The sequence below is a fragment of the Serinus canaria genome, chromosome 5 (genome assembly GCF_022539315.1).
Source record: "Serinus canaria isolate serCan28SL12 chromosome 5, serCan2020, whole genome shotgun sequence".
Classification (NCBI taxonomy): domain Eukaryota; kingdom Metazoa; phylum Chordata; class Aves; order Passeriformes; family Fringillidae; genus Serinus; species Serinus canaria.
Window position 1 is genome coordinate 39,615,023 of NC_066319.1, and position 13,913 is coordinate 39,628,935.

The 13,913-nt window shown below is 41.0% G+C and overlaps 1 protein-coding gene across 8 annotated transcripts in view; it reads left to right on the forward strand.

Annotated features, from left to right (window-relative positions):
- The window catches only part of TTLL5 (tubulin tyrosine ligase like 5), a 122,537-nt gene that overhangs the window by 933 nt on the left and 107,691 nt on the right, over window positions 1-13,913 (forward strand). For 7 of the 8 annotated variants that reach the window (XR_003946192.2, XM_030240104.2, XM_030240106.2 and 4 more), the window contains exons 3-9: window positions 3,576-3,685; window positions 5,483-5,565; window positions 6,326-6,432; window positions 7,041-7,171; window positions 7,741-7,823; window positions 10,144-10,213; window positions 10,493-10,577. Coding sequence is in view for 7 of the 8 variants with exons in the window: in XM_030240104.2 (XP_030095964.1) it covers window positions 3,576-3,685; window positions 5,483-5,565; window positions 6,326-6,432; window positions 7,041-7,171; window positions 7,741-7,823; window positions 10,144-10,213; window positions 10,493-10,577 (669 nt within the window). In the remaining variant the exon portion in view is untranslated. Of the gene's footprint in view, window positions 1-3,575; window positions 3,686-4,370; window positions 4,431-5,482; window positions 5,566-6,325; window positions 6,433-7,040; window positions 7,172-7,740; window positions 7,824-10,143; window positions 10,214-10,492; window positions 10,578-13,913 lie in introns of all 8 variants that reach the window. The other variant, XM_050975858.1, reaches the window with a different exon arrangement.

Here is a 13,913-nt window from a genome sequence, read left to right on the forward strand (position 1 = left end):
TATCTACATCTGCAACCTAAAAGACCCCCACGTTGATCAGGGTTGGATGTGCAACTTTTCTTTGGCTGCTCTGAAGTCAATATTTTCATAGATTTCTTTCTGTCATGTTCCTAAAAGGGGAATGTTTTTGATGATGTCTATGATGTCTGTCCCTTTTTTGGTTTGTTCTTTTTTTTTTTTTTTTTTTGGCATATGTGGCTTTCTGGGGGGGGCAGAGGTTTGTGGTTTTTTTTTTTTTTTTAATTTTTTTAGTTTTTACTGCTGCAGAGATGAGTAGGTACAGTAGATTGATATACAATGCTTTATGCCCTGTCTTGTGATAACTCATTTATTAGACTTCATATTTCTTACTAGCAACAAGTCAACAAGTCGTAATGTTTGTTTCGTCTTTACTTAGTAACTTCTTTTAGCTTTGCTTGTGAAGGAATTGCTCCCTTATTCTTTCCCGTAGCAGAATCGCTTTTGTTTCACCTGGACCTACTTCACTGTGTTCTATTAGGGTTTTTTTGGATGTACATTGTGACTGAGTGCTCAGCTACAGACTACAGTGACTTAAGAGGAGTGTTGCTTCATAGCAAGTGGTTGGCTTGGGTTTGCTAGATCTTCATGGATGGAAAGGTCCAGAACTAGCTTCACCTGGAATGTAGCTGTAACAGTATGTCTGCATCAAGTGACCAGGGGTCATGCTAGGAATGAATGACTGTCACCTGGAGGATTGAGCCTTGCTGCAAATCCTCAGGACAGGCTTAGTATAAACTCCTGTCTTGTTGCCTCAGCTCATTTTCCACTTACATAAGGTTCTGGCCTTCAGACTGGAAGCTTCTTGGGTCTCTTCCAGTCTGAATAGCTAATTGCACCCCAGTTGTACATTTTTAAAAAAAATATTTTGTAGAGGTAGCGGAAGCAGGTGGGAGTGCTGTGAAGTTAGTTTGTCTGGGTGATGATGGTAGTAGCTTTGTTAAGAAGTCCAAGGCTACCCTTAAGAGCCCTTGTCCTAGCATCAGAAAGTTGCCCTTCTATCTCTGTTCCTTTGTTCTGAGTGTTGGAGGTGTTTTGTCTTGTATAGCTTCTCCAAACCTTTCGCAGACAATGATCTTTCATATTCTATAGACAAATGCTTTTGTATATCTCTGTCAGTCTTTGTATTTCTTCTTGTTAGTGTAGAGATGTCTCTCCAACCCCTCAGTCTCTGATTTCTCATGTTTAAAAAAAAAAGTCAACTTTTTAATGTATTTAATTTCCTTGTGCAGTGTTTATAAACAGCCCGAGTTTTCTTTGCCTAGGGAGGTTGACAGTTTTTCTTTGTGTGATCCTAGAATTTGATATAAGAAGTTTTGATTTTTTTTTTTTTTTTTTTTTTGGTATGTCCTTATTTCCTCTGAGGATTGTTTGATACAGAACTGATCACTGCATCTCAGAGCCTGTAGCTTAAGTAGTGCACCGAGGGGCATCGTTCTTGAATTTTGGTCTTGTGTTCCACTGTATCTGACAAGAATTGAAAGGGAAGAATACACAGCTTTATCCATTGTGTTAAGCCGACTCAGTTCTAGTCTCTTAAACTCTGCATTATTGCTTTTCTTGTGTACTTCAGACTCCAGTATTACAGCCAGGCTGACTGCACTGATCTGCAGTTCTAAAATTGGAGGCTGGAACCTGCGTTGCAAGATCTGGTTGTGTGGATACCAGCAATTGTGGTTTATCATGAATTATAGATCTTGTTTTCAGGCTATAAATTCAGAGAACTGTAGTTATAAAAGCTCCCGAGGCTTCTCCTAAATTGTACCCACTAAAATAAATACAGAATTAAACAGAACTCAGACTGGCAAGACCAACTCAAAAAGAGGGTGATCTGGAAGGGTGCTGTATTGCATTTGTGTGGCCAGGTTTTGGTAGTGGGAGGGCTTTGGTGGTGGGTTCTGTGAGAAGTTGCTTTAAGCTTCCTCCATGTCTCACAGAGCCCGTGCTCCAATAGGGACCTGCCACTGGTCAAGATGGAGTCCAGGAATTATGGTAGAAACACCACTGTAATAACAAATCTATGAAGAGAAAAAAGAAGATATTGTATAAGATATTGGGGTAATAGTGCTCAGAAAAAAGAGGAGTGAGAATATGTGATAGGAAGAGCTCTGCAGCCACTAAGGTCAGAGGGCAAGGAGCTGCTCCAGATGCCAGAGACGTGATTCTCTGCAGTCTGTGGTGAAGACCATGGTGAGGTAGCTGTGCCCCTGCACTCCATGAATATGTGTGGGGGTGCAGAGATCTACCTAGAGCTCATGGAGGAGCCCCACACTGAAGCAGGTGTATGCTCAAAAGAAGGTTGGGATCCCATGGAAAGCCTGTGCTGGAACAGGCTCCTGGGAGAGACCTCCAGACCTGTGGAGAGAGGAGCCTACCCTGGAGCAGATTTGCTGACAGGACTTGTAGCCCTATGGGGAACCCATGCTGGAGCAGCCTTTTCTTTAAGTACTGCACCCTGTGGACAGGGATGCATACTGGAGCAGTTCAAGAAGAACTGTAGCCCGTGGACAGGATTCACACTGGAGAAGCTTGTTATGGACTCTGCTGTGGGAGGGACCCCATGCTGAAGCAGGGTATGGGCTCTCCCTAAGGAGGAAGCAATGGCAGAAACAACATGTGATGAAATGGTTGTAAGCCCCATTCCACATTTCCCTGCACTGCTGGGTGGAAGGCGGTAGAGATTCAGGAATAAAGTTAAGCTTGGGAAGGAGGGAGGGGTGGGGCAAAGGCGTTTTTAAGATTTGATCTATTTCTAATTATCCTGCTCTGATTTTGATTGGTAATAATTTCAATTAGTTTCCGCAACTTGAGTCTTTTTTTTTTTTTTTTCCTGGGACTGTAACTGGGAGTGATCCCTCCCTGCCTGTAACTCGTGAGTCTTTTGGTAAATTTTTTCTCACCTGTCCAGCTGTGGAAGGGAATGATGGAGCAGCTTTGGTGGGTGCCTGGCATCTAGCCAGAGTGCAACCTGGAACCACCACAGATGCCTAGCATATGTGTGTGTGTTGAGTCAGCACAGGCAGGGCTTAGGGACAACCACAAGACTGCATCTGAAACACAAAGAGTAAATTTCTTTTTGTTACCTTGCTGACTGGGGGATCCCCTAAGCAGCAAGCCAAGGCAGTCACTGTGGAGCTTGGTCTTTGCTAGAGAATCACTGGAGCTGCTGCTCATTTTTCAGGGATTTTTGCCAGGTGCAATTTACCACTGTGCTTTGACCTTGCCCGCCATAGGGCAGGAGTCTCAAGCATGTTTGATAGAGTGCCATGAAGTCTCTTGCAGTGCTGTGCTATCTGACTTCAAATGTTCTGCTTGTGAAACACACCAAGACAACAGTTAATATGTCACGTGTATTTTTCTACACCCAAGCGGTAAGTCACTGGGGCATGTTTACAGTCCTCCTCACTAATCTTCCACTATTTCCCCCAGTGTGTTTGCTTATGTCCTGTCCACAGGCTAGGTGGGTAAGTATGGAGAATTGCTGTGTCATTCTTGTAACTAACTGCTGCATGTATGAGGCTCAGCAGTTGCTTATGCTGACTGTCTTGTCGTTTCAGGGGTCATCCATGTATCAAGTGGACAGGTGGTGGCTGCAGGCGGGTCCCTGTCTTGGTGTTTCATGCTGAAGCCATTCTGGCTAAGGACAGCTACCTCCGTCTAATTGGAGGTGGGTGCTACTATGTGCCAGCTTTTGGCTCGAAGGCATGAGGTAAAAGTCTCTTACCTGATGGTCCCTTCACTCTGGTGGGAAGAGGACATAGTAGGAAAGTAGAATCCTCTCTAGTCTCTGACCACTGAGATGTTCAGAAGTGCTTAATCAGTTGGTGAATGCTTATAATGTCTTTGGACTATAATAGTTTCTGTCCCTCCACTGGGCCCTGACGTGTTTTGAGATGGAACTGTCTGCTTGCAAATTAAACTTGGAGGCTGTGCTAGAACTTCGAACCAGAATACAAATTCACTGTAGCTAAGACCTTAGATCAATCCTTGCAGTGAGTTTTGAGAGCATTTCACTGGGAAATAAAGCAGCCAGTCCCACAGTTGAGCAATAATAAGCTGTAGTAACAAATCTGAGTCTACAGCCTCACAACCCCTAGAAGGCCATAAACAAAATGGTTCCTGTCAGCACTTGAGTTGGGAGACCAAACCTGCCTAAGTCAAGTAAGGGAGAGCCTCTAAAGAGTCTGGGTTGTAATAAACAGTCACTTTGGATTTGAAAAGTTAGTACTTGTGGGTGTGTACAGCTGGGAGCTTGTTCTGGATGTGCTGAGTTGGAGAAAAGCTAAAATGTACTCAGCTTTCTTTTGTGAAGGTGCTGACACTTCTTTCTTCTCTTGCTTTTCATTTCTTAGGTAATTGGTGCTTTCGTTTCTAATATCTTATCCAAGCAGAAATGCTTCTGGCTCATTGGGGTAAGGGGTGGAGAAGGTGTTTTATATGTGGAAACTCCCAATCCTTTTCATGTGAGTTACAAATGTGCTTGGATGGTGTCAGAAGCTGATGGTAATTGTAACTCACATTTTTACTGGAGTGTGAGGTCTCTTCTGCTTTTTCTCACACAGTTTAATGAGTTTACTGCTGAATAGTGCAATGTGATAAATTTCCTCCAGGGTTGTTTTGTTCCCGATTATGATACTTCTTGATTTTTGATTTACTTTCGTTGATAGAACACAGTTCCTGAAGTTTAATCTAATCTTCACCCTTTTATTCTCAGTTTGAATACATTTGTAACCTGCCTTTTCTAGGCAGTTCTGTATTCTAGTGCTGCAATTTCTTTCTCTACTGTCTTTGAACTCTTTTTTTGGATTGCCACATCCTTTTATATTACAGCTGATCTCTAGTCTTCCTACTTGCTTTTGTTTTATCTTATTCCTATGGGGCTGCTTATTGCCTTTATTTTTATGACTTTCTACTTCTATAGTAAGTTTTTATTTCCTTGTACTATTTACTTCATTTCTCACTGTATTTGCAGTTATTTGCTGGAAGATTGGTACAGGTGAATGAGATGTGAACAAAAATTCAGTGCTTCCTTTTGGGTTTTCAGGATCTAAAAGTGATCACATAAGCAAGCCATATCAATGAGAGGCATTAGACATAATTACTTTAAGCTAGAAATACCAATGTTGACTAGAGAAGAAAGCTGAAATAATGTTCAGAGTGTTATAAAGCAGTCTATATAATAGAACATTAGCCTAAAAAATACCCAGATTTTTTTTTTTAATCCTGTGCTTTATTTTTATGTGCTGGGGTTCTGTGATGCTACTATATTATAGCTAAGGATTGATGTAAGTCAGTTCAGTGATGCTGATGTTGGCATTTCCTATCTCCCTTTGCCTGTTATGTGCTACTACTCTCTGTGAATTAAATGCAGCTGTACTGTCTGAGTCTTTTTCTTTGGTAGCATGACTTTGGTTTATTCTCCCAGGTGCAGACTTTAATCCTGTGTCTCTTTGCCTCCTCACAGAACGCTTCCACATGTCCTATAAGATTGTGCGGACAGATAGCCGGCTGGTTCGGAGCATTCTGACTGCCCATGGATTCCATGAAGTGAGTGCAATAAACTTCTGATTTTGTGCTGGGCTGGGAGGTGATGATAATGTTTTTAGATTTTGTGTTTTTTGTTTTTTTTTAATTCTGCAGGGTTAGAACCAGGAAGTTGCTGTGGTAGTGGCTTCCCTTGAGGTTTTTAGTTTTGTCTTTTAATGTACTCTTTTACTCAGACTGAAAATACGTCATTTTGATCCCTCAAAGGAGAACCCATTAGTCTTAAGCCTTCAAAAACAGGGGAAAAGAAATGCTGAAGTTTGGTCATGTGATGCTTTTAAAGCATCACACCCTTGGGAAGATCTGAAGGATTCAGCCTTTACAAGCTTTCAGAAGTATTGATGTAGTATTTCACACTTTTCTTCTAGTGCCCGTCTTACTCTAAAGAATGTTCTGTATGCAACTAATGACAATTTGAGAGATGTATAGGGTTGATTTTTTTTTTTTTTTCCCCAGAATCACAGCAACTTAAGGAATTGATCTGACAAGTTTCCTGAAAGATTAAAACTGCTTTACAAACTGTGTTTAAACCATCTATGAAAATAAGTCTCACAACTTTGTTTAAAAAATCTGACATGGTTATTTCCCAGCATGGGAGTACCTTAGGGTAGCAGTTTGGCTGGAGTTGCCCTTATATTAGAGATAGTAGAGGAGACTGTCTTAGGCTAGGGTTGCTTTGGCCTTGTAGATCTAGGGACAAAGCGGTATTGCTCTTCATTAATTCAACGTTTTTGTATGTGGTGTTTTTTATGCTGCTTTTTAGGTTCACCCTAATAGCAGTGATTATAATCTCATGTGGACAGGATCACACTTGAAGCCCTGCTTGCTGCGTTCCCTTACAGATGTTCAGAAAGTCAACCATTTCCCTAGGTAAGGCCTCAATACCATGTTTTGTTGAACATCATTGTGGTGATTTGCAAAAATCTGAACATAGATACCCCCCCAAAAATAGAGCATATGTGCTACTGTAAAATCCCAACAGACAGGGCCACTGCCACATTCTGTCTTCATTTTTAACAGTCTTTGGGGTTTTCAGGGAATAGTATATCAATGAAAATCTTGTCTGTAGCCCAAATATTGGTTTTACAATTTTTTTTCTTTATTTGATGAGAAATTATTTGTGACTTCGGTTTTTAGTTAGCAGGGGACGTAGGACCATCCCTCTAAAGTTTATATACCACCGTTATAACAGGTTAGTTTATAACCACTGTTATTACAGGTTGGTTTACAATCACCATTATAACAGGTTGCTGTGCTTCAGTCTGTCTTGGGAATTGCAAGAAGTGCCACAAATGATATTAATACAGCCTTAAGGTAGAGGCAGTAAAGCTTGAGAGTCAGTTAGAGTTTAGACATCTGACAGGTTAGGGCTTAGACATCTAACAAAGCTACAGATACTTCAGTGACTAGGACAAATGGTTGCTGTAATGTTGGGGAATAAATAGATACAGTCTATCTACATTGTTTTGGGACTCCAGGTCATATGAACTGACACGAAAGGACAGGCTATACAAGAATGTCTGCCGAATGCAGCTCACCCATGGGTTCAAGACATTCCATATCTTACCTCAGACCTTCATCCTCCCAACAGAGTACCAGGAGTTCTGCAGTAAGTGAATGGATGATGATGCCCAGATATAAAACAAAATAATGGGATGTGGGGGGGAAGGGAATCATTTTTGATATCCTAGCTTTTTGATCATGCCAGTGGTTAAGGTAACAAAATTAGAGGAAGCTGGGAACACAGTAGAAAAGGTCCACGTGATTTCTTTATGTAATTTCTACTGTTCTGTTTACTCCATGCCTGTGTAAGTTTCCAAAAAACAGATGTGGGGTTAAGGCTCCAAAATGGAGGAGTTTTTATATGCACAATGTTGTTGATGATCAGCTTCACAATATCGCTGCCTAATGCCTGGGAGCACTGAAGTGAGAAGTGCCAGAAGGAGGCATAGGGCAGAAGAATGAATCTATCAGAGCACTGTGGGGGGCTTTATGGAAGGGCTCTAATAATTGCAGTGATTGCAAAGGGGTGAAATAGCACATCAGAAAAGTAGACTTTGATCTCTCCCTGTGGAGTTCTCTAAAGCATTTACCATAGGCAACATTCTTGATTCTTGCTCCGCTGTTAATAAGCAGAATGGAAAATGTTGCAGACTTGTGCTGTTTTCTTTTAACCAGATACCTATTCTAAGGACAGAGGCCCGTGGATAGTGAAGCCTGTGGCCTCTTCCAGAGGTCGAGGTGTCTACCTGATAAATAACGTAAGTGTTCACTAAAAGTACTGCTCTTCAGTAGCAGTGTCTTCAAAACTATGTTGGCTTCCAGGCAAGAGGCATGAAGGCATCTAACTGAACACTGGCCTTACTCTCAATTTCAGCCATATATATTGGTGAGCAATTCAACAGCCCTGAGCAGCTTGGAAGGCCTGCCTGGGCCTATGCTGTGTAACCAAAAGCAGTCTATCTCTTTGTATGCTGTGCTCATCTTGCAATCTATCTGCAAGTCTTAGCTTATTAGGAGCTGAGATAGTTTAGGAAGCTGTGCTGCTTCATGCTTTCTTTGTGGGTGACAGTAGGCTGACCTTGTGGAGATTTCCAGAACTCTCCTTATTTCTTTCCCTGTGTGACCTAAATAGTCCTCAAACAGACCCCTTGTCTCACACCCATGTAAAAAGACCAGTTTAAATGAGTCTTGATAAAGTGGGAAGCGTATCAGTCTTAAAGCCATGTTATCTAAAGGCGTCTGTGTCCTTCCTGAGATGTAATGGGGATAGTTCTTTGAAATCAATGTGCAGGTTGTAGTGCCTTTTGCCATTTGTGAGCTTTGCAGGGAGTTAGGTTGTCATAGGTAACAAATACATCTGAACTGGAGCCATACACATGAGGGGATTCCAATAAATATGCTCAACAGCAAAATGACTGTTGAGTCATTTTGTTTTCCCTCATTCAAACCCCTGTAGCCTTCCCTGCACTGAAGGGGTCATGCTGCCTCATCTGTTCTCTACTTGGATCATTTCCCATAAAATAAGGGAGCAATTCGCCAAGTGTATGAGGTAAGTATTTCCAGAGCTACATTCACTTTTTTCTTTGCTTGAAAGGGAGGAATGAGCTCAGGCTCACATGGCAGTTGGCCATGACCTGGGGAAAATACCCTTCTGGGACCAATATCCCTTTGTGTATTTCTGTTTGAGAAACACTGCAGCTAGTTTGGCCCACAGGCCAGTTTCCTTTAGTGCGATGCCATTAAAAGAGTTTCTTTTAGAATTTCATCACAAAAGTTTTTGGAAACAACAATAACCCCTCCAAACAAATAACAAACCTTTGCGTTTCCTGGATCCATATAGAACAGCGTGTCACTGTTGTGTGATATTCTGAGGGAAGTTGAGCATGTTCTCTCATGTTCTATATAAGCATTTTATATACTTAGGTTTTCTGCTCATCATGCTGGTGTTGTGGCTGAATTAGATACAAAATTGAATAAAGGCAGAATCCTGTGATTCTCTTGCCTCTTTTGCAAACTGAAGGCAAGAAGGTGTTGTGCAAGAAACTGGTTACAAGAGAGCCTTGCATACAGCAAAAAGTTAAAGCTTTTTCAACAGATCCCATAACTTTGTGACACGTATTTGTCATAGTTTGAGCTTTCTGTTCTTACCTACAAGTGTAGCTTCTTTTGGGTACAGGAGCTCCTGCTGTGAAATGAGACTCAGTAGGAGGTAGGTAAAAAGATTGGATACCAGCCCAGGATGTAGTTGTAAAGATGACAAGTTGAATTGTTTTCTTCACTTGTGGTTTCCTCACCATCTGCAGTTACATACTTCATCCTGGGTCTTCTAAACCCCTTCGCCATGTGTTTGGTTAAACCTTTGAGAAGCAAACAGAGTAACAATTACTCCTTATGTGTGGGAGGTTTTTTTTCTCTGCCTATTTTACATCATTGCCATGTGGCTGTTAAATCTATATGCTACTCTGAGTATTTTACTGGAAAATTCATGAGCAGGGTTTTTGGCAATGTAATCATTCTCTTTAGGATCTAATTACCTTAAATATGTTGTGACTGACAGTTCTGTGTAGGTATACAGTTTGTGGTAATTAAAATTGGGGCTGTGGCTGAGCCTCATCCCCAATGGGTACAGCTGTGAGAAGCAGGTGAGCAGCATTGACAGCAATGAGCCATGGGGCAGTGCCCAGGGGCACTGACCAACCACCAAAGGGAACAGAGGGCACACAGGTACAATGCATGAACATCAGGGGTGTAAAAGGTTGGGCTAAAGAACAAGAAGGGTGGATGCCTGAAGCCTTCTGATGTGGTATGGTGTTACTCTGTATGGGTTGAAGCCTTCTGATATTGTGTGGTGATACTCTGTGTATGGTGGCTGTCTTGACTGTGGCATGTGCTGTGACAGTTATGTTTTTTCATTTTGGTTTTATTTCTTCCTTCCCCAGACATAGTTATTGGTACAGGGTGGCTGTACCAATCTCCTTTTGGAGGGAAAGGCATGAAAAAATGGTGGATTTGATCTAATTTCTTCTTATTCCTTACATCTGCAGTTTTTTCACTCTTAAATTCTCTGTTCTTTTGCAGCCAAACCAAATTGTAGTGGAAGACAACATCTTGGTGTCTCGTTACATCAGCAATCCCTTGCTCATAGATGGTGAGTGTGCTTAGGAATTGCTTTTCTCCCTTCCCCCAACCCTGCATCTGAGGATCTCTGTATCCTCTGGAGAAGTCTAGTTGAATAATTGTCTAGCATCAGACAAATGTAACTAGAGAATTCATTAAAACCTGGAAGCTTTACAACTGGGATAGGTTCAGGCACCTATGTCAGCAGCAGATAATGGTTTATTGCTCTGAGAGTCTGTTAAAATTCCTCAACTAGTTATGATGTCTGAAAGATATCCGCAGTCACTGACTCTTGACAACTGTATTTCAGATTTCAAGTTTGATGTACGTCTCTATGTTCTGGTTACATCCTATGATCCCCTTGTCGTCTATCTCTACGAGGAAGGATTGGCCAGGTATGGCAGAAGTCTTTGTTTTTTGATGTACCTGCACTTGGTGAGCCAGATATTTCTTGGCTTGCCTCTCTACTCCTGAAACAATAGTAAAACAAGGAAAGTGCCAGTTAGGGAATTCTGCGGAGTTTAAGTAGATGATACTTCATTGTGCTGTGTCCCATCAGGTTTCTTCATATAGGTTATGGTTCATATAGGATCTTGAGTGAGGGATTTTATTGTTTTTATAGATAATTGATAAAGCAGGCTTTCAACTCTCAAGGGTTAAATGGCCAAACAGATTGTCACTGGCATGTTCATTATCAAGGCTGAGTTCTTCTTGAAACTTGGGATTGTTGATACTGTGGTGCCTCTTCTCTGTTCTCTGAGGGGAAGGGAAATGAAGCTTTCTCAAATTTCTCCTAAAAAAAAAGTAGTTGCGGACTTGTTAATGAATGACCTCAGTGACTCATTCATTTCAATGACTATTCTAAATTTTAGGTCAGCATTTATTTTTCTGCCGTATCTTTGTAGTGGTTTTAGGCTAGTTCGCTATTTTTACCCTGCAAGATAACAAATTTCCTTTGCATGTAAGTCATGAAAGATACCTAGAATCAATCCTGGTAGGGATTCTACCAAAAATACCTGTTTTTGCTTTGTCCTAGAAGTTTAGGAAAATATTTGTCTGTAGTAACTAATGGATTTGAAGAAATCACCCCTCTGAATTCCCAACAGATCAGAATTTTAACTGTGCTGATGTTTGAGAAAAGAGCACCATACAACTGTCTTTAGGAACAGTTTTAAGTAATGCCATATCATTCTTACTAGCACATCTGATGTATTCTGAATATCTCTAGGATTCATGCCTGACATGGCTCTGACTTGGGTAGATACTGACTTCAAGTTCTTTGTCTCAAGAAGATAATGAATCCCAAAGAATACATAAATAATGATCCCACAAGAAGTATCCATTAAATTGATGAACACCTTTCAGGTGTGTTATGATGTGCCACTGCCTGCAAAGATAATGTGAATGCATTTTTTCCCTAAAAGGAGGCAGAAAGAAGAAACTTACCTTTGTAAGTGGAAAGCTTTACAACTATTTTCACTTTAGCAAAGGAGCCTTAAAGATGCCAGTCATGCAAGACTTTTCTCTTGGGAACTGGCAGCTAAATTCTTAGCTACTAATAATTGCATGTTTTTGGAAAATGAAGGGGGAAACAAGATAGCATAGAATTCCAGCATGTTCTCAGAATGGGCAGTACAGAGCAGGCCTTCAAAAGTAGGATTTGCACCATCATTAATATCTTAAAGGTGATTCTGCTGATCTTGTTACAAAGGAGTTTCAAGAGAGATGTCTGAGCTATGGAGAGTAGCTCTGGTTCCGTTACTAAACATCAGCAGCCCACTGAGCAGTTTCAGCTGATGCGTCAGCTATGGCTAAACACTTGTAAATGCTTTCACATGATATCTGTACGTTTATTGAAGGCAGTATCTTTAATTATCCTTAAGCTTTTCCCATCTACTGTGGCTGCACAGCTGATATGTTCATGCTGTAAGTGCTGGCAAGCTCTCTCTGGAGGAAAAGGCTTAAGATGAGCAGAGGCTGGTAAAACTTTGGGTGGGCTCTTCTGGGTGGCCTCCAGATGGCACTAGTGGTTTTCAGTTGTAGCGATTTGTGTTTTCCCCACATCCTGCATTTACAGATTCAGTTGGTGAGAGGTAAAGAACATGGAGTTACTGAATTATGGCTTCCCATTTAGCTGTTTTGCCATTTATTTTAGTGGGAGTTATGTGCTGGGAGAGACCATTGTATTGCCTCTCATAGTGTAAGGCTTTGGTTTAAAGCTGGGACAAAAGTTTAGCTCTGCGGGGGGGGGGAAGTGTTCTACACTTGGGGAGTAGAAGCTGCTTTTAAGACTTGTCTTAAGGAATTAGAAAACCCATGCTGCTTAAGGGTAGAAACAATTTCTAGCAGAGAACTGGAAGGTAATGTCAGTGCCTGGAATCAGAGGTGGTATGGAAGCAATCCAAGGTGAAAAATAGCAGCAGAACAAAGCAATCTGGTTTTGGAACCTCAGCTAGTGCTTGTGGTGTACTCTGGTGACTTCCATGTTTTGAATTTGCTTTCTGAAGGCAGATAGTCTCTGAAGTCTAGTAAGGATGACCTAGCTTGGTGTTTTAATTTTTTGTTTCCATTTTCTTAGTCTGTCTGAAAGGTCATGTTCCTCTCTAGTGTTATGCTTTGCGTATTCCAAGAGGAACCTGACTGCTTTGGTGAACTTGATGGCCTCTACCAGAAAAGGAGTGCTATGAGGAAACCATAAGATGTAATGATCTTTACAAGGAACAAACTTGGTATAACAAACATTTGTGATGTTTGACTAGATATTTCCTTAGGCCTTGTTTCTTCTGGCACAGCTGGACTTGTCATGACATGATCTAGAGTGGAATTTGAGGCTTCAGAGCTGAGGAGAAGTAAGAGATTGTGGATCCAACATTTTTGTACCTTCTATTTCACTTTCCAATTTTCATCTGAAGGAGATAGGAAGGGTATGTACCCAGATGTGTGTAACAAAGCCTTCAGCGGTTATGCTGGAAGTACTAAATAACTATTTGGTTTGTCCATGCTAAAGTTCTCTCTCTCTTTTTTATTAATTTTTTTTAATGCAGTTGTTCAGGAAGATAATGAAACTTCAGAATGTTTGTGTTGGGGTTTTTTTGTTTTTTGGGTTTTTTTTTTGTTTGTTTGTGTGGCTTTTTGTTTTGCTTTATTTGGGTTTTTTGTTTAGGTTTTTTTTTCTGTTTATCCTCTAAAAGAATACTGAGTAGAATGTAGGAAGCACTGATGTTGAGAAGGTTCCTTTTCTAGCTATTTCCACCCCACTCATGTGGAATAGGCCGTATAAGGGGACAGAGCCTCAAGTGAACAGAGTCAACTATCAGATTTCTGGGGAGTTTTCAAGAATAGTATCAGTGAACATGCTGTGTTTTTATCTTTTGTTACCATACACCTTTTCTAGTCATGCTTTCCTCAAACTCTGTCAGAGCTCCTTGCATGTTTTGTGCCTGGTGGACCTTTAGAAGAAATGCAGCTAATAGATTTATTTTGAGATATACAGTGGTCTGTTTGGAGGGAGTAGAGTGGGATTGGGATTTTCTTCTCTTACTTGAGGCTTGAAACAAGACTGAAGCTGTGCATAAGACATAAAGCAGCCCTGGGTGACTTAAGATCGCTTAAGATGTTGGATTGAAAAGTGTGTTGAACACTTTTTGAGTACATATTAAAAAAAGTAGACACAGTGTGCTGCCATACATCTGTTAAATTGGCAGATATTTAGTAACTTTGTACTAGAAAAG